Below are 21,314 nucleotides of genomic sequence, written 5' to 3'. Positions count from 1 at the left end.
GGTGGGTCAGATGATCTGAAAGACCCCTTCTAGCATTTATCTTCTATACAATAGTTCCTAAGTTCTTGTCAAAATACAAATTTTACAACAAAAAGGCGTTTTTCAGTGACAGGTCTAAAATTAATTTCAATGGCTCAGGCTTACTTTAAAAGGTAGCAAATTTATGTTTAAGATAATTTTACCAATTCTTTCTTAATGGGGTCCTAATCAAATGAATATGATGAAACTGATAACTGCAATGTTTTCTTACTGCAGTACGTAATAGTTAACTATTTTCTACTACTATTAGTAAGAATCCCTTGGATTATATATCCCAAACCTAAATCTGGCCATTCCTACTTTTCAAGGAAAAAAAAATTTAACTGGCAGTTACTGTTTCTCATACTTTGTTTCTGCAAATCCTGTTAGAAAGCGAGATGATAAAAGGAGTCCCAACATTGTGTATCCTACCCGCTAATAGAGTATGTAACCATAGCCACCTATAAGGAGGAAGTATCCTTTTCAACCAGTAGATGGCACTTCAGAATTGTTAAAGCAAATGGTGAAATTTCAAGGAACATGGCTCAAAGAATGATGCAAAGTAGGAAAGGCCTGAATAAGCAATACGCATACAAGAAATGAGTGGACCACATAATTTTTTTGTGGGAACTCTCCTTTGCATTGTAGGATGTTTAGTAGCATCTCTGGCCTGTAACTACTAGATGCCTATAGCACTCTCCCACCCCAAGTTGTATCAATCAAAAAATATCTCCACATTGCCACATTTCCTCTGAGGGGCAAAATTGTCCCAATTCACTGAGAAGGCAAATGCTATGCAAACAGGTGATCTATAATTATGCACAGTAAGGGTGAATCTCACATTGCTGAGTGAAAGAAGCCAGAGTGAACCTAGTATATATGACTTCATATATGTAAAGCATCAAAACACATAAAACCAACTTATACTGTAGGAATTCAGGATAGTGATTGCTTGTGGGAGGGGCAAGTAAGGGGAGGAAGTGCCTGAAAGGGAGTCGGATGAGCCTCTGATGTACCAGTAATGTTCTGTCTTGATCTGGGTGCTCCTTACATAGATGAAAATTTATTGAGCATATATACTTCAAAAATTTTTTTTCAAAATGTTTTGGAAGTCAAGACTTCACCTTTTTCATAATGAATGAAAACACTGTAGCTCTTATTCTTTGAATCATAAGCAACACTCATTAGCAAACTATCGATACATGTTAAATAAACAAACAGTATTAAATGAAGTTGTAAACTAAATTAGAAAGCTGGTCATCTCCATGTGATCATTTAAAAAACAGGCAGTTAATTTAAAAAATACAGAAAAATCCATTTCAATTAATTCATTTGGTAGAAGTTACTTGTTCTCCTGAGATTTATCTATATTCCTAATGACAAAAGACAAATCAAAGATGAGTCTAAGTTTAAAATGCTGTAAAAACAACTCTGTCCCACATGAGACATTTCTGTAAACTACTGCAGTTTCCATCTATTGCTAAATTTGGAGAAATATGACTTAGCGGCTGAGGCACAGTTTTGTCTGAGAATAAACTACATTTATCTGTCTCAACCCAGGAGTTAAGAATTATTTTTCATTATGTATAAAGATGAGATTCATATTCTTTTATATGTAAAGTTTTAGTATTATCCTTATTCTTCTTTTCCTGTACATACATTATTTCAAAGTAATACTCAGATGGTACCAGGACATCTAACAAGTAATACAGTAAAAAGAAATTTAAAAAAAAGTTAAATCTACACTGAATCCAGATTTCTCAACTGCATTTATTAAAAAAAAAAACAAAAAACAAACTTAAAGAAGATTAATACTGTAGTTTCTTAGGAATCTTTAAGAATTATATTTTAAAAATACTGCAATGAAAAAACACATATCATAACCAAATGTATGATTTATTTTTGGAGAAAAATAATTAAAACTGAGGTTTTTCCAATTAAGGAGAGAAATAACAATATGAGATCATACCCTGGTTACATGTTAGTTATCACATTCTATACAATGTGGATGTGCTCAAGATGAATTTAATGATATTATGAACAAACATTTGAAATTTAAAAATCACAAACCACTTGCCAATATAGTAAATTCATAAATGTTGAAATAAATACCTACAAGGAAGTAAATTTTTAAAACTGCAGCCTTTGACAGTGTATAGATCATCCCAAATGTTACAAATAGCAGAGCAAATACGTTGACATTACTGGTTTCCACTTAATTTCTTCATAATATGGCTCTCTGGTGTTGCATTAGTGAAGATACTTCCTACAACCACATGGGTACCCCAGAGACTGTGACGAATCACTTTACAGCAACCAAGATCATCAACAGAGAATCCTAAATGTCGATAGCGTTCATCTGTCTCAAAAAGAGTGTTGTTTGTATATGGTCCAAAAAACTGGAGGAAATTAAAAAAGTCATATTTTCATTAGCTAGAAAGATAATGAAGTAATAATTTTTATGCAAATATGAACACAGATCTATATAAATACTCTGAATATTTAAAAAATCAAATAAGAAATAAAAAGGTCACATGGAACACCTAACTGCCCTAATACCTCCTCTCCCCTCAATACCTGTGCATTCTGGAAATGTGAAATGAATGATCTAGCAGACTGCATGTTACCTAGAACCAAATGCATAATATTATATGACCTTTAGAGATGAAATAAGCCTTAGGCAATCATCTATGGTTCACCTTTGTAATTTTTAAGATAAGAAAACTATCAGAGTAAGTTTTTCATTTCTAGTACTCACTAAATCTTGACTTTGAAAAGAAACAGTATATATTCCTATTTTAAGATTGAAAAAATTACTATTTGTAGCTGAAAGATATACACAGAATTTAAAATATGACCACAATAGTGGTTCAGTTATTTTCTTTAAAGTATAGCTTTACAAATGTTAATTTCCAAAAAGTTACTTTTCTAAATATTTCTTTACCATCCATATTTTCTTAATTCTAAAAATAAGTGTTTCTTCCTTAATGAAACTATTGGATACTAAGTTTTATTAACTAATGAACAGTAAACACACTAATTCAATGTAATTCAAGTAATGTCTATTAATGAGGATGGAAAATAAATTTTAAAATTATTTTTAATGAAAAAAATTTAAAGTGATGGAGAAGCTTAACTATGAGTGTCAGAGGTCCCTCAAAGTTGTGAATTCAACAGACTCTTGGTACCTCTTTGCATAAAATTGTGAGGTTTTCAAAGTCTTAAGTGGTCTTTTACCAAGGTTATAATTATAAACAATTTTATAATAAAAATAATTCCTACTTCAAATTATATAATCTGGCTTTCAAAATGTATTTAATTACTCACTGCCAAACCAGATGATGGGTCAATAAAGTCAGCCCAATAGCCTTCAGCTCGAAGGGCGTAGCAAATTTCTTTAGCACCGCTGATGAACTGCATAGAAAAAGGCACAAATTAATATGCTCAAAGCAGCAGCACAGAGTGTTTTATTTCTCAATAAATAAAACGCTTTTCAAGATACTTTTTGCTTCAGATAGAGAACACAATAAGATTAATAAACAATTAAAACTAATGATAAATTAAGACTGTAAAGTCCTAAGATTATTTTCACCAGTCCAAAAGATTAATGGTTCATTTAACATTTTCATTTCTTTTAAAAAGTCTAAATTGTATATTTTTTTCTTCTAAATTATTTCCTATTTTAGGAACTACTTCTAATCACTTCTGTGCTATTAACTCCCAAATTTGTCATGGATTATAACCTACAGTTGCTATTTTGTATCATTACAGAGTATTAGAAATAAGGTAAGAAAGGGAAAACAAAATATTCATAATGAAAAGATACGGACCATTCATTAATTTGAATGAAAGTTGGTTAAAAACATGTACTTGTTTGTGTGTCCTTCAAAAACACATCTATCCACTCACATAGTCATGAAATATTTCTGAAAAGGCACATAAAAATAATAAGATAAATGGATAGATTGGGTACAGGGCTGGACCGCATACTTCCTTTTCACTATACACCTCTCTATCTTTTGTATTGTGTATAAACATTACAGACCACGTGCATGTATTAAAATCCTGGTCTTACCATCCTAATTCATATGATGTCTTTATTAGCTTTATCAGAAGTCTAAGCAGTAAAAAGACTAGAAGCAAATATTAGAATCAGATTGGAATATTAAAAAAAAAAAACAGACAGACCAAAAGTGTTTAAAGACAAGGGCACAGTTCCACTCACAGCCATAACAAAGTAACAGTTATCAAACTTGCCACTTGCTGAAAAATATAAAACTGACCAAAATATATGAGGCAACTGTTTTTAGACACTGAACAATAGGCAGACAAAACTGCAGCGGAGTAGGGAAACAAATAAGGTGATCCCCATATATGCTCCAGGCTTCTGTCTGGGGACACTCTCTTGTTGCAGGGCAAAGAAGTGGAGCCTAAGCAAAGTGATAGTGTCACTGAGCTAAGGATGTAGAAAGCAAGAGTTCTGAACTGTTGAAGCATCTGGAATTTCTGGCGTAGGGTACTGGAGCAGAGGGAGATAGATGCACAAATGGGGTTCCCATGTGGTCCGCAGAGCAATTTGCCCTGGTTCAGTAGCCAAGGGTTGAGCTGCGCAGATACAAGGTGAGATTCCTCAAGGTCTAGCAGAGAGTGCCAACTGCGAGGCTGAGAGCTGAATGGTGATATCAGGGGTCATGCACTACAGGGTAACGTGAATTTCTGGCCCACCTAGAGTGATGAGACCTTACTGAGCATCTCTGGCACTCACCTGAGATGCTCAGAAGTCCAAGCCTTAGGGGTTAGCAAGTGATAGCCCAAGGGCCAAACCTGGCTGGCTGCCCGCCTGTTTGTGTAAATACAGTTTTGCTGGAACGTAGCCATGCCTGTTCATTTATATATGGTCTGTGGTTGCTTTAACAATACATGGTAGAATTGAGTAGTTGAGAACCTATAATCTACAAAACCTAAAAATTTACCATCTGGCTCTTTACAGAAAAAGTTTGCTGATCCCTGCTATAGAGATATACAACTTTAACCTATTTTCTCCAAATACAGGCATATCTCATTTTTTGGGGCTTCACTTTATTGCACTTTGCAGATAAGTTTTTTACAAATTGAAGGTTTGTGGTAACCCTGTGTCCAGAAAGCCTATTGGCAACGTTTTTCCAAAAGCATTTGCTCACGTCATGTGTCTGTGTGGCATTTCGGTAATTCTCTCAATATTTTAAACTTTTTCATCTATTATTATATTTGTTATGATGATCTGTAGTCTGTGATCTTTATTGATGTTTTACTACTATGACTCACTGAAGGTTCAGATGACGGTTAGCATTTTTTAGCAATAAAGTATTTTTAAATTACGGTATGTACTTTTTTTTAGACATAGTGCTATTGCACACTTAGACTACAGTACAGTATAAACATAACTTTTATATGCACTGGGAAACCAAAAAATCTGTGTGACTCACTTTATTGCGATATTTGCTTTATTATGGTGGTCTGGAACCTAACCTGCAATACTTCCAAGGTATGCCTGTACTTTCTTGTAAACTAATGAAAAACATTTAGATAATACTGTACTCTATAGGTTATTTTCATACTTAATATTTACACTTACTGCTGTATTTCATTAATCCTCATAATTCTTAAAAATAGGAAAACTGAGTATGGTTTAGGAAAGTCATTAGAATTATGTATCAATTTAATAAAAGATGTGCCACACACAAAAACTACAAGGTGAACAAAACGATGCATTTAAATGTTTGCAAAGGTTAACTAAAAGAATCCCAAATGATCACAAAAAGAACCAGTTTAAGTATTTTTCTTAAAGATTTCTGCTTGGGACTTGCCTGGTGGCGCAGTGGTTAAGAATCCGCCTGCTAATACAGGGAACATGGGTTCGATCCCTGGTCTGGGAAGATCCCACATGCTGTGGACCAACTAAGCCTGTGTGTCACAACTACTGAGCCTGTGCTGGGAGCCCGCGAGCCACAACTACTGAAGCCAGCACACCTACAGCCCATGCTCCACAACAAGAGAAGCCACTGCAATGAGAAGCCTGCGCACTGCAACAAAGAGTAGCCCCCGCTCGCCACAACTAGGGAAAGACCATGTGCAGCAACGAAGACCCAACGCAGCCAAAAATAAATAAATTAATTAAAAAAAAAAGATTTCTGCTCATCAATAGCAAACACTGACATCTGCTGAAAAAAACTCGACATAGAGTTAAACCATAAAACATACAATATTTACTTGGACAGTAAGCTATGTGTGGTTCTAAAATAAACACTAACATGTCTAAAATAAAAAATATTTTATTCATAAAAAAATAAAATAGCTTCAGTCATTATAAGTTTAAAATACCCATGATAAAGCGTGTTGCCATTTCAAAAGCTGGAAATTTTTTTTTTTTTTTTTTTTGGCTGCGTTGGGTCTTTGTTGCTGACTTACATCTATCCTGGGGTCAGTATCAAATGAGGCTCAGAATCTTGAATGGTTCAAACAGTACGACTTACTAATGCAATGCACTGTCAGAGCAAACTCTCTAGTGTCTAAATGGTAGTATACATTTACTAATCATTGTCTTAATATATAAATAGAAAATGTTTATTGAGTTATTATGTATTTAAATTTCACTTCTCCAAATTCAGATCTTTTAAAGATCAGAGAGAATGTCTTATGCCTCTCTGTAACTTCTTTGTTAGCTGGCATATATAACTTGCTCATGATTATTAATTACTACATGGAATTTATTAGTAAAGCTATATGTGGGACATTTAAGTATGAAGTCATTACCATAAAATACTCTATTGAGTATGTAAATAATATTTTTATAAATGAAGAGAACCATACATCCAACCCTAAAGAAAATATAAAATAATTCCAAATATTATCCTGTATGTAAATTAATAAAGAGAATTTTTTCAACTATAGTTAGCTGAGGTGTCCAAGTGAGCTAATCCCAACATGTCATACAGGCAAAGGAATATTCCTTTCTATCTTGTAGAGAAAGAAATTGATATAACTGAACATCAAACTCTTAGATAAATAATTATATAGTTTTTAAATATAAGGCTTTAAGTTACTACTTATCATTTCTCAGTTTGGTAAAAATGAAAAGTAATGCTAATATCCAGGGTAAAGGTGAGAGCATATATACTAGGACAGGCTTTTTAGTGGGCAAATTGGCAGTATCTTTCAAAACTTAAAATGAATATACCCTCTGATTCAGCAATTCCCTATTTAGGAATATATAAGTATGCACAAAAAATATATGTACAAATATATTCACTGCCTGTAATAGCAAAAGTTTGATTTTCAACTTATAAATGACTAAAAAAATTTTTAAATAATTTAAAAAATTTACGGTTTGCCCATGCAATGTAATATTACACAGATTTCTACAAAGAATGAAATAAAATCTATGCGTAATGTTATGGAAAGGTGTCAAAACATATCTTCTAAGTTAAAAGCAAAGGATGGGAAAAAAATGTGGGTATATACCATTATTATATTATTATTGTACTCTACACTGTTCTTGTTTACTCCTTTAAGAAGGCTGAGGTATTTTCACTTTTTACGTGACACGCTTGAGAGAGAGAGAGAGAGAGAGATAGAGAGAGAGAGAGAGAGAGAAAGAGACATGGAGGGGGAGAGAGGATCAGAGAGAAGGAGAGAGAGATGGGGATGAAGAGTTAATTTTACATTTTTGTTGTTTACTATATTCCCAAATTTCCTAAAACAGACATAAATTTTAAAAAAACTGAGGAAGTACTGGACAGAATCTAAGTTTTTCAAAGACACTAAAAAAAAAATTGTGGTATTTTTATTCTCAGAAAACATTTAAGTTTTTTAGTACTGGAATACATTAGCAGAGAATTAATAAAGGCTAGAAAAGATAGCCATCATTTTAAAACACTGGTTCATTGGTATTTAAATAAGATCATAAAATTAAATTGTCAGCAGCTGAAAGAATTACCTTTTCTAAGAGCATTTCTCTTTCATTTTCTACCTCCTCACTCCAAACAGTCATATCATTCTTAGTTTTCTGTGTTACAGTCAGAATCATTAGTTTGTTGGTGGCTACTTCTGGAAACAGTGATTCAAAATCTATAAGTGAAATAAGAATAAAACTCCAGAAAAAAATAAAATTTTTTAAAAAAGAAACAGTTCATAAAATACTTTAGAAAAATGATGATTAAGTTAAATTATTATGGTACCAAGTTAGGTTTTTAAATGCATATTAGTTTTGAAAAGGATGAAATGAATTTAGTTTCGGTTTACTTCTGCTCTTTTTGGATGAACGAAAATATATTGCCAACGATTCTGAAGAGTAAGTTGGGTTACATGTTGTTGGTCTTGTAATTTAAAAAAAAGTTTATTATTAAGATTGTTCTCAGTAGTACTAATGTATTAGCTCATGGAAATTATGGCTGTAATAATCCCCCAGGAGTGGGATGACTTTAGGGAAAGATTCAGGAAAAAAGTTATTAAAAATTCTACTATTCCTATCTAATGGCAGCATGAGGTCAGATGTCAGGGGACACTTGAAAGCCTTATCTTGGCCAGGCAATCATCATTTCCAGCTAGACATATTAAAATACTAAGTTATAAAGCATTACTATTCCTATGGAGTACATTATTCAACACATTAAAAAATTAGTGACATTATCTAACACACACTAGTGTAAAAATGAATAAAGCACAACATACCTCTTCGCAGCAATTCCGGACATGTTTGGATTGCACACTCTACTTTGGCACTTTCAAAGTAAGTTTCTGCACTGTTAATTTCTTGCTCAACAGGTACATCATTACCCTAAGGCGGAATAAGAAATATAAGTAAACAAAATCTGGAGTTCAAGTAAAATATCTTGCCTGTTATAAACCTATTTTCCCTAGAAAGTTTTTTCAGTAATCCTAACCTAGCTGGTGATGGGGTAATAGTCAGTGTTTTCTTACATACTCAAACTTTTCTCTATGATGAATGTAATATTTGAAAATTAAAAAAAAATGTTGAATTAAAAAAAGGAACATATAAATACCCTGATATTCTGACTTAATACGAATAGAAGTTGGCTAAAAAACTAACTAAAACACGCCATGATTGTGTCTTACAATGTTACCTCTTCTGATATTGTTATATCTAATTATCCTTCCTTTTGTTCTATAATCTGTAAAATGGGGATAAGAACACTAACTTACAAAGCAACATGATTAAATATATAGCTTCTCCAACAGGAAGCGCTTAGAGGCTTTTATTCAACAGAAATTTGCTGGGTGCCTATTACACACTAGACATTATAAACAGGAACAGGCACTACAATGGTAAAAAATCCAGTCTTCACTCTTAGGTATATAAGAGTTAGTAGAAGAAAAATGCATGAACAAATAAATGCAATCCATATCAGAAGTGCTATAGAGTTATAACGGAAGTCTTCTGGAGGTATAGATGGGGAAGAAACTTGCTTTGCTGGCAGAAATCAGGAAAAGGTTGAAATCACGTTTGAGTTACATATTAATTAACGTGTGTGTCTGACAGATAAAGAATAGACAGACTATAGGTTAAGAATTCAGGAGGAAAAAAACAGTCCAGCAAGAGATAATAACAGTGCAAAGGCATGCAATGGTCAAAGAGAATGGTACAATTTAAAAAAAATGAAAATATGCTGTGACTGGAGAACAGAAGGAATAGGAAGTAGTGGGAAGTAAGGTGAGAAAGATAAGGGATCAAAATTGTGGAAAGCCATTTATGCCACATTACAAAATTTTGAAAAAGCAATGAGGAATATCAAGATGCGATATAAAAAGCTAATGACAGTATTACTGTAGAGGATATATGGTAATGAGGAAGAGCAGGTGACAGACCAGTAACAGCCAACAATTACTGATCACTTAGTGTAATAAGTATTTTACATACATTTTCACGTTTAATCCTCATAGCAACTTTGTAGACCAGGGATTATTATTATCCTCATTTTACATATAAGGAAACAGAGGCTCAGAAAGGTGAAGTAACTTTCTCAAGGTCACAAAATTAAGTAAATGGCTGAGTTAATCTCTGAATACAGATTTATCCTATCTCCACAGTCCATCATACTATAATGCCTCTAAAAACTGAGGTAAGATAAGGAGGCGCTGAACTTTGGTAGTATTAGTGAGAACTGAAGGTACGCAAATAATGTAAGAGCTACTTTCAGAGACAGAAGCAATGTAATTCTGTCACTATTTATGCGGGTATGATGAAAAGAGGAGTCAAGGTTGGCACTATAATTTTTATTTTTGGGACAGTGGGAGGATGACTAAGTCACATACTACTGACAACATGGGAATAAGGACAAGTTTTGAGAGAAAAAAGGACTAATTCAGTAATAGACGTGTAAAATCTTGGGACTTCTGAGACATCCAGATAAAGATGTTTGGCAGGCAGATAGTAATATAGAACCAGAAATGTCAGAAACAGAAATAAGAAGCTAGGAAATATGAAAACACAGCCTGTGGAGAAAGCCAAGGACTTAAGTGACCAGGGAGCAAGTCAAATGAGAAAATGAATATCAGAGACATCTGGGAAATATCATGTAACTGGTAGACAGAGGAGGAGCCAAAAAGACTGCGAAGGAATATCTGAGATAAAAAGTCAGGGGAGGTCAACTGTGTCCCAGTGTTAGGTTATCTGATATCACCCATAATTGTGAGGGGTTGCTGCTTTTAATCATATGGCTTTGATCAAAATCTCAACCTGAAGCTATACAGAAATATGAAAAATGATAAGGATCGGGGTTTGAAAGAAACTCTGAAATGCATGTAACTTTCCATTTGAGTGAGCAATGATGCAATACTAGTTTTAAAATGCATTAAAAAAATTCATATGCAATACCAGTTTAAAAAACGCATTAAAAAAACCCCTCAGGAATTGTTTTTACAAAAGCTATTTAAAAATCCTCCTCTTCAGTCTACTGTATCCAGAGTTTCAGAGTTCTCAAAATTTTCTTAAGTTTTTAAATGGCTAGAGGAATATAAAACTAGTCGGAATTTGGTCCATATATAAATTACAATTACCATTAATAAAAGTGAAAAACAGGGAATATAAATTTCCAGTTATAGAATTAAGTTATTTATATTTGAAATAAACATTTATTAAAAAAAGATATTTTTGAAGAATTATTTAATTACCTAAAAGAGACTGCAATGTAGTTAAGTGAAAAAAATTATATAGCAAACGCTATGTACAGGACAATGCCAAGGTTTTAAAAGCTATATGTGTTGCTTCTCTTTATACTGGACTTAAATAGATTTTTTTTTTTTTTTTACTTTTTCAATGAAAGTAATATGTTCAGTTATCAGAAATTAATATAGCATTAATAATTAGAAAAACAGAATGACCTTAACAACTTACCTGAAATTCATTCACATATTGTGCCATAACAAACTCATGTCTTTCGCTCGATAAAGGTTCTGCTAGAACATCAGGTAAAGTTTTATAAACCTGGCTTTTCTTCTGTGATGTAGTCCCATTGAGGTGACAATCAAAACCTATGTTCCCAGGAAGCTGGAATCTCTGATCCTGAGGTCCAAATGGTCCCATAGTTTCATCAGGCCAAACTGTTCGAGAGCCTAAAGAGGAACGACAAAATGAATCATTTTCTCCTTACTAGTTGAGTACATTGGTAGACTGAAAGAATGTTCTTCTTCCAATTAGGTATTTTTTTTAGTTAACCAATAGTTCTTTGAAGTTTGCTTTCCTGTGTATTTGTTTCATGTTATTCCAGAAGACTAATCAAAGCAACCAGGTGTCAGCTCATTGGTAATTCCATTACCAGGGAAAGAATTCAATAAAGTACTGTAATCCATACTATGTAATTTTTTTTTTTTTTTTTTTTTTTTGGCCATGCTGTGCGGCTTGTGGGATCTCAGTTCTCTGACAAGGGACTGAACCCAGGCCATGGCAGTGAAAGCCCGGAATCCTAACCACTAGGCGACCAGGGAACTCCCATACGATGTAATTCTTGACAGTCATTAAAAAGAATATGGTAAATCTTTACTGATAGTGAACGAAGTCCAGGACATATTACATTAAAAGAAAAAGCTAAGTCAAAGAACAGCATATATGACATTTATTTTTCATCCTTATATTTGTGTTTTTAAATACAGTAAAAAAAACATCTGTAAGGAAAGACATAAGACTTAATGGTGGCTACCCTTGGGGAGGGGCATTCAACTGCTGTTACCTGGTGGCACAAAACATTAATGGACTGGAAAAAAATCTTGTACGAACCAATGTGACATAATGCCCTGTTTACCAGCTACATAAGTTAATATGGATTTAATACTTACAGAAGAATAGACATTACTTTATTCCTGTAAAACTTAAAAAAATCCTAACATGTGAAAAATTCAAAAAGATCCAGAAAAGAATAAATTAGAAAATCAAATGAAGAAATACTCAGAGTAGGAATTTTGTTTAGGGAAAGGAAGGGACAACTGCTGCAGACTGTAGTTGGCAATAAAAATATTTATAAGTACTCTGCCAGAACTGAGTGACTAAAAACGGCCATGTCAATATGGCTGCCCCCATGTAACACCATATCTCTCTTCCATACCTATGACAGACATCACCCATCAATCACAGAACTTTTCCCTGCTGAACACAGACATTGTCACATGATTCTCAACCTAAACACTCTAGCCCAGTATGTCTCAAACTTTTAATTATTTAAGAATCATCTAAGATATTCTCAAAGTGCAGATTCTGATTTACTAGGTCTGCAGTGGGGCTAAAAATTCTTCGTTTCTAAACAGTCCCAGATGATGCTGATGCTATGCCATGCTATGCTATGCTGGTCTGCAGATCACACTGAGTAACAAGGCTCTAGACAGCCACTAATGATTGACTGGAGTCAGTTCACAAACTTAAACTCACCAGCTATTTTGAAGAACATGGGTTCTACAGATTATTCAGATCTGTTTCTTTAAATAAATATCCCATATTAACAGTGAATTTGAGCGTATTTTCAAATGTTTACCAGTCATTTAGGTTTTCTCCTACAGAAATAGCCTGTTCAAATCCATTTTTGAAATTTTTTGTTTGGTTTTCTACTGGGTTTTCTTTTTCCTATTGATCTACAAAAATTCTTTATATAGTTGTCCCTAGTTTTTCACAGGGGATTGCTCCCTGGACCCCCACAGATACCAAAATCTGCATATGCTCAAGTCCCTTATATAAAAGGGCATAGCTCTACTGACCTTTGAACAACTGAGGGGTTAGCTGTTCAAACCCTGCATGCGGTCAAAAATCTGAGTATAATTTATAGTCAGTTCTCTGTATAGTCGGTTCCAACATCCTCAGATTCAATGAACCGAGAATTGTACCGTACTTATTTATTTTTGAAAAAAATCTGCGTATAAAGTGGACCTGAGCAGCTCAAAACCATGCTGTTCAAGAGTCAACTGCACGCACATATACTGTAACCTTCGTACATCACATCCTCCTGTATACTTTAAATCATCTCTAGATTACCTACAATATCGAATACAATGTAAATGATATGTAAATAGTTGCTGGTGTGTGGCAAATTCAAGTTTTGCTTTTTGGGACTTTCTGGAATTTTTTTCCCCAAATATTTTTAATCCTTGGTTGGTTGAATCTGAGGATGCAGAACCCATGGATAGGGAGGGTTGGCTGTATATTCACAATACAAACCCTTTACATATTCTGAGTGACAAATCTTTCATTTATGATAGATGTATATTTAGCCTTCAGATCATGAAAATTGAGGAGTAATCAGAGATGGAGTTAGAAAACTGGAGCAAGAAAACCAGGGGAGGCTTTGCATGCCCAAGTGAATTTATATTACACTGTAAGTAATGTGTTGCATGAAAAAGGATTCCATGGGCAATCCCTTTAGAATACATTAGGTAAAGTTTCTAAGAGCTCTCCCTGAATATTTTAGTGTGTATTATAAACCTCTAAGATAGGACTATGGTATAAAGCATTTCTCCAAGTTAACTAATCACAGAGCTTAAAAAAATTTTTTTTTTCATCCTTGAACAATGATTCATAGCTTGGGAATAGTTTAGGCACTGCTACTGAAAGCACTGGGAGATAATCGAGGCTTATGAAGGAAGTGACATGATTTAAAGTATTTTAGAATGATTGATAGTGGTGCACAAGATGGATAAGAAAAAGCAGACTTTGATTTAATAAACACTCAAAGTGACAGCTACATTTAAGAAATTCAGCAAAGAATGGCAAGAAGTAGTAACATAGTTTAGTATGATCAAAAGAAGATTTGTTTCAGGGAGGACTGTGTGTTCAAAGATAATTAGAAAAACACTAAAGTTCAAGAAAATAAGTTTTAGAAACCAATATTCATCTTTTTAAAAAAAATATTGTAACTTTCTGGTATAAATATTTAGGCAAGAGCTCTGATTTTATTTTCAATGGGATAAACTCAACTTTAGAAAATCAGTAAAACCTCAAGAAGAAATACAGTAAGTCCCCTACACACGAATGAGTTCCATTTTGAGAGTGTGTTCGTGAGTCCAATAAAGTTAGCCTAGGTACCCAACTAACATAATCGGCTAGCATATAGTACTGTACTGTAATAGGTTTATAATACTTTTCACACAAGTAATACATAGAAAACAAACACAAAACATAAAGACCTTTAAATCTTACAGTAGAGTACCTTGAAAAGTACAGTAGTCCAGTACAACAGCTGGCGTACAGGGCTGGCATTGGTGAACAGGCAAGAAGAGTTACTGACTGGAGGAGCAAGAGGAGGTGGGAGATGACAGAGCTGAAGGATCATCAGCAAGGAGATGGAGGGCAAGCTGCAATTTCACTGACGCCCGACGTGGATGGCACAGGCTCTGCTTCCTTGCTGGACTCAATTCTATCTACCGTCTTGAAAAAACAATCCAGTGATGTCTGGGTAGTAGGTCGTTTTTTCTCATCATAGATGACATGGTAGCAGTGGATTGCATTCTGAATGGCTGCTGCAACCTTTGTGTACTGTTCTACATTTTGGTCCTGTGCCTCAAAAACTAACAGTGCCTTCTCAAATAAAGAAAACCCCTTTGCCACTTCCTGAATCATGAATCTCTTCGGTTCTTCAGTAACTTCTTCCTCTCGTCTCTTTTTGTCCTCTCTTGCCCTCCAACTCCATCAGGTCTTCATTAGTAAGCTCCTCGTGTTGCACAGCAAGGATTTCAATAAAGTCGTCCTCTTGCAGATCTAGCTCCAGCTTCTCGCTCAGGGTCACTAAGTTGTTGAAGACCTCTTTGGACTCCTCATCCGCCTTTCAAATCCACAAAAATTGTGAACAAGCTGCGGGCAAAGGTTCTTCCAAACCCCATTCATGAGGATGGCCATAACCTCATGCCAAGCAAAGTCAATGTTTTTTATGGCCTCGTGGATATTACAGTCCTTCCAAATTGTCAAATTAGGTTGTTCCTAATTCGTCACTTGCCTTTACTGCCTGATGAAAACTGTGACGTAAATAATATTTCTTGAAAGTTGCTATAACTCCCTGGTTCATAGGTTGGATGAGAGACATGGTATTCAGTGGCAGATGTACTACTTTGATGTCGGGATAAAAGTCGTCCATGCATGCGGGGTGGCCCGGAGCATTGTCGAGCAGCAAAAGAATGTTGAATGGGATGTCCTTCTCCAAGCAATATTTCTCTACCTCTGGGATAAAGTGGTGGAAAAACCAGTCCTGGAAAATGGCCTGTGTGACCCAGGTTTTGGGGTTACTCTTCCACACAACAGGAAGAGAGCCCTTGGCTATGTTTTTAAGGGCTCCTGGGTTCTTTGAGTGATAAACTAAGAGAGGCTTCAGCTTCATATCGCTGGAAAGAAGCACTGCCACCAAACAACAGAGTTAGCCTATCCTTTGCTGCTTTATAGCCTGGCATCAACTTTTCCCCCTTATTGATGTAACTTTTCCTCTGGCACCCTCTTCTAGTACAGTCCTGTCTCATCCACATCAAAAACCTGCTCGGGTGAATAGGTACCTTCATCAATAATTTCTCGAAGCATTTCAGGAAATTCCCGGTCAGCTACCATATCTGCACTTACTGCCCTGACACTTACTTTTACATTGTGAAGGTTGGCTCTAGCCTTGAACCAATGAAACCAGCCATGGTTGGCATTAAAAGATGCACCCTCTGATCCTCTGCTGTGTTTCAAGTCTTCATAAAGGCTTTTAGCTTTCTCTTGAATCAGCATTAAGCTGAGAGGGACTTGACGCTGATGCTGATCCTGCCCCCACATAATGAGAAGTTTCTCCAACTCCTTCATCACTTTTCTACGCTTCTTCGATATTGTCAACATCATCGGAACAGTTAATGTGTTCCATGATCTTGTCCTTGTTCTTTAGAATCATGCTGATGGTTGAACGATTCATGTTATAAGAATGAGCAACGTCTACCTTCTTTTCGCCTCATTCCACTCTCTCAATTATTTTCACTTTTGTTTCCATGGTTATTGCTTGGTGCTTCTTAGCAATACCAGCTATACGCTGCTTTTACGCTTGTTTCCGGACATCCTGGGCTTGAAATAAAGATACTGTACTACTGTACTCTATACAGTACCATAAAGTACACAAAAGCACAACCACTTGTAAAGAATGCATGCATGTGACAATGTACACCAGACACGTGAACTAACCTGCGTGACTGGTCATGCAAACTCATGTTCGCATCTTTGAAAGTTCACAACTTGAAGGTTCGTATGTAGGGGACTTACTGTATTACAGGAAACACAACTCAGAATGTTATGAAACAATTATAAGTAAAGCAATAATAACTTTTACATACAGATATCTGGAGGTGCAGTGGCCACATGAGACTCATCAGAACCTGAAGATCCTGCAGTTGAAAAGGCTCTGGGATTGACAACCCTTTTAACTAAAGAGCAAAATCCTGGGAGATAGGAAACCAGTCTGGCTCTGTTACAGAGCACCTAAGAAGGACACAAAAATCAAAATTATTCTGGATATAAATGCTACACTAACACAGACAATCTCTGGCAAATCCTCACATTGCAATATATCTTTTAAAACCAATGTTTATTCTACTATTATTGAGCAGCTACCATAGGATAAACATCATGTATATTTATAATTTTAGAAATAAATACAAATATTTAAAAAACAAGTAATAAGGGCTTCCCCGGTGGCACAGTGGTTGAGAGTCCGCCTGCCGATGCAGGGGACACGGGTTCGTGCCCCGGTCTGGGAGGATCCCGCATGCCGCGGAGCAACTGGGCCCGTAGGCCACGGCCACTGAGCCTGTGCATCCGGAGCCTGTGCTCCGCAACGGGAGAGGCCACAACAGTGAGAGGCCCGCATACCACAAAACAACAACAAAAAAACAAACAAAAAAACAAGTAATAAGTTACTTCGGGTAAAAATATATGGCTTTCCCAAGGCCAGAATTAAGAGTGCCATACAGAAAGAATGGGAACCTCTAAAAGTTGCCCTACTTAGTGATGACACTAAAAAGGTAGCACAACTAATAAGATTCTATTCTCAAAATAAAGAACTTTCAAAACCTCTCCAGAAACAACACCTATTTACTTTCTAACTCTTCTCTTCTTTTACTGCTGTAAATTGTACTAATTATTTACCATACCATCTTTCCTCTTTTTTTATGGCAATGTCCACTTTCCTCCATTTTAGCACACACCTTTGTGATACATTTTCTGCTCTTATGTTCATTCCCTAGACTCTGAGGTCAGTTACAATGGATGAATGTGTAAACATCTTTCACGTATAAACTTTAATCAAAATACTTAAGTCAGAATAATTTAATGCAGGGGTTGGCAAACTATAGCTGAATATAGCCTTCTGTCTGTTTTGGTGAATAAAGTTTTATTGCCATACCAATTTATGTATAGTCTGTGGCTGCTTTCATGTTATAATGGCAGAGTTAAGTAGCTTCACAGAGACTCTACGGCCTACAAAGCCTAAAATATTTGCTATCTGGCTCTTTGTATTAAAAAAGAAAAATCACTGACTCTTAGATTAGTGGAAAACATTTAAGAACAAATACCATATCATCTGTGAAATGCTATTAAAAGATTTGAACAATTAAGAGACCCTTGAGGACATAGGCAAAAAGTTTCATGGAGGACATACTTAGTTGTGAAGAAACAGAAATTTGATGGGGAAAGGGCATTTCAATGAGTGACTTTCAGGAACAAAGAGATGGAGTTATAAAGGATGTAGTCAGAAGAGTGACAAGTTCACTGAAGGTGGATATAAGGCAGTGCAGTAAAAAACAAGCTTGAAAGTTAACTTGTGGGCAACTATAAAAGGCTTTATACTTGACAGAGACAGGAAAGGGCCTGTTACATCAAGATAATAAATCAGAATTTTAACCTGTAGGCAGGGAGGAATAGAGTAAACTGATAAAAATAAAGGATGTTTTAAGGAATGTACCACTAAGGGCAGTGTAGAAAATGGAATAGGATTAGAGAGGTGGTATGAAAAATAGTTACCAGGATGTTGAAATAGTCTAGATACTGTAGAATCATTCTTTTTCCCTTTCACATAATATTCTGAAATCCAGCCCTGTGTTCTTTCTGACTTTCTCATCCTAAGTACAAGAATACATCCTAACTGGTCGTTCTACTTCTCTGACATAATTTATTACTCATTTTATCCCCCCTTCTCTTACTCCACTCTTTAGTTGCATAAAAATATCTACCCAACTTTTCCCATATTTCTCTGCCTTCTTTTATACTGCCACAAGATTTCTTCTGCTAAAATGCCCTTTTCCCTCTCCTCCTAGGCCTGACAAATTCCAACTCTTTCTATAAGATCTGGATAGACAGAACCTCCTTTATATGTCTCCAAAATGCAAGGCCTGTCTCCAGAGCATTCTGCCCACCTGAAAATTTAAGCATCCTCCCTTGGGTGTGTACCCAACCTGCTCAGAGACACAAATGGTAATTCTCAGTGGTACAAGAAATTTGAATTGTATATCAACATTGAGCAATTGTGATATTTCACACAAAAGATCCAGACTTTCACCTGTTCTTACAAAGTCCAAAGATCTGGCAGAGCTGGATTCACATTCCCAGATGACATTAGTTGGCAACACATCACTGTAGCTAAGGAAAGCCTGCTCCCTTTATATCAGAAATGAGTATTTCAGTTTGTACAAGTCCCCACCAAGGCTTCTTAATTAACCTGTTCAGCCTCTGAAGCATAGACATACCTGACCCATGCTATGTATGCAAACTAAATTGTTGAAGACATACATATCTATCTTCATGTTTCATTAGTAACATCCATTCAGCACTTAAAATGCACATAAACAAACACAAATTTTTAAACATATATTTGAATATTGTTTTATGTAAACTTCTTTCCAACAATAAAAGGATTTATAAAAGTATCCTTCAAAATACCTACTGGATTCATTTATTCATTGAAATCAAAATAAAGCCAGGTCAAATATTAGCATACTACTCTAACTAGTATCTTTCCTTTGAGAGTAGCACATGCTTCTTTTACAACATTCCCTTCCTATGATTATGGCTAGGTATAAATTCACCTTAACACACGGGATACACTAGTGGTCTACTTTTACGACTTGGCCCTATAGTCTTACCGTTAGACTATTACTTAATATATCATATTTGACTACAGGAATACTCTCCTGGCTAACTGTTGCCATATTAGTCTTCCTAACACACAGCTCTAATTAAATCACCAAAATTTAAAGAATAAAGTCCAAATTACTGGGTTTGGCATTCAAGACTCTCTATTACTTGATCCCAAATCCACAATCCAACCTTATTTCTCACTAATCTCTTTCACACATCTTACATTCAAGAAGACAGAACTGACTTCCTGATTTTTGAAAGGGGGGGTGTCTTTGAATATACCTCCTGCTCTGCCCAACCAAACCTCAGATTATCTAATCCCACCCATCTTTCAAACCTCAAATGCTTCTCTGATTAAGTGAACACAAACCCCTACTTTTCCCTCTCCACAAAGCTCTGAATCTGCACTGTACCTTTGTGTAGCTTTTAAAATTAGTTTCTACTCTTATTGTAATTGTTTTAAAATATGTCTTGTGTTCCCCATGGCAGGACGCGTTTGAGTAATCGCTGCACAGTTACAGTGAATAAATCTCTCTGGCCTGTGAGAATAATATCTCTTGCGCCCACTTTGTAGTGTTTGGAAGGTGACTTCCTATACTGAAACTGCTACAAAACCTTCAGTTTACCTAACCAAAGAAACAGAAAACGGCTTAAAAATAATTCTAAATATTTACTGAAATAATGCCTTTTAAAACTACTGAAAGGGTGCTGGCACTGAATTTATTTCTAAAAACGAATTTATATAAATAAATAGACGTGTATTGAGAAATATGTTGTGTTCAAACTACCCGCAAAGCATATCAACCTAATTCACACCCCTTGCTTCCCTTGCCATTTCTGGTACACTAATTACGAGAAACATTATGCCATCAATGCCATTATCATTAAACCCGTCCTTCCTAACGAGTTCCCAAACTATTTTATTACTATACTGCTTCTTAAGAGGCTAATTTACTCACATTGGCCATTTCTGGCGGGAAGGGCAGGCGAAAAATATCTTCCCTTTTGTAAAGTTATTCCTGGGAAAGGACAAAACAAACAGGCCGGTGACGGATTAAGCTCTAACAACAGATCACTGGGGTAACGTCCACCACCGCCTACTGTGTGTCCCTCCACCGAGACAGGACCAAAGTCCAAGCTCTCCCCGAACCCCAAAATTCGCCCCCCTCCCCCACAGGGCACAGCTCGCTGCCCAGAGGAGGGCATGAGGCTCTCAGCCCGCCCGGTTCGAGTCCGCGAACCGGACTCGACTCCGACAAGATCGGGGCGGCCAATGAGAAGCTCCACCGGGATGGAGTCCTGAGGCTCGAAGTAGGTATTTTAACACCGGTCAGGGCTACCCGACGACAGAAGCAAAGGTGCCAGCAGAGATGAAGGATGAGGAAGCGAAAAGGATCCTAAAGACAGAGTGCCAGGACGACTGGGGACAGCGATAGGGACCCTGTGCGAATAGGGGCAACACCGAGAGCTGCAGCCCGAAGATGGGCGAATTTGGAGGGGCTAACGCGGGCGGAAACCATACGTACCAGTCAACGCCGCCGCCTCCAGGTGTTGGAGACCCGGACTCTTCCCGTCTTCAAAATGGCGGCGCGACGGCAGAGTGGGTAGCGCAGAAGCTGGCAGTGCCCAGACTGAAGGAGTTGCTTCTGAGCACATCGATGGGAAGGATCGTCGAGCCGAT

The 21,314-nt window shown here is 36.1% G+C and overlaps 1 protein-coding gene across 3 annotated transcripts; it reads right to left on the bottom strand.

Annotated features, from left to right (window-relative positions):
• Positions 1 to 1,768: 1,768 nt before the first annotated feature.
• MMADHC (metabolism of cobalamin associated D) lies at positions 1,769 to 21,265 on the bottom strand. 3 transcript variants are annotated; one of them, XM_081242411.1, is made up of 8 exons: positions 21,160 to 21,243; positions 20,593 to 20,652; positions 16,837 to 16,981; positions 11,411 to 11,628; positions 8,728 to 8,833; positions 7,994 to 8,124; positions 3,346 to 3,432; positions 1,769 to 2,417 (listed from the first exon to the last, which is right to left on the bottom strand). In XM_081242411.1, the coding sequence occupies exons 2-8, from the start codon at positions 20,599 to 20,601 to the stop codon at positions 2,220 to 2,222; spliced, it is 894 nt and encodes a 297-aa protein (XP_081098537.1). In that variant the 5' UTR covers positions 20,602 to 20,652; positions 21,160 to 21,243; the 3' UTR covers positions 1,769 to 2,219. The 3 variants fall into 3 exon arrangements, with proteins under 3 accessions (XP_081098537.1, XP_081098538.1, XP_081098536.1); XM_081242412.1 differs by lacking the exon at positions 20,593 to 20,652 and having other exon boundaries at positions 21,160 to 21,210; XM_081242410.1 differs by lacking the exons at positions 16,837 to 16,981; positions 20,593 to 20,652 and having other exon boundaries at positions 21,160 to 21,265.
• Positions 21,266 to 21,314: the final 49 nt, after the last annotated feature.

This window comes from Mesoplodon bidens (genome assembly GCF_964165515.1).
Source record: "Mesoplodon bidens genome assembly, chromosome: 8".
Classification (NCBI taxonomy): domain Eukaryota; kingdom Metazoa; phylum Chordata; class Mammalia; order Artiodactyla; family Ziphiidae; genus Mesoplodon; species Mesoplodon bidens.
Note: the sequence above shows the minus strand (reverse complement) of the source record. Positions and strands in the feature narration are given on the sequence as shown.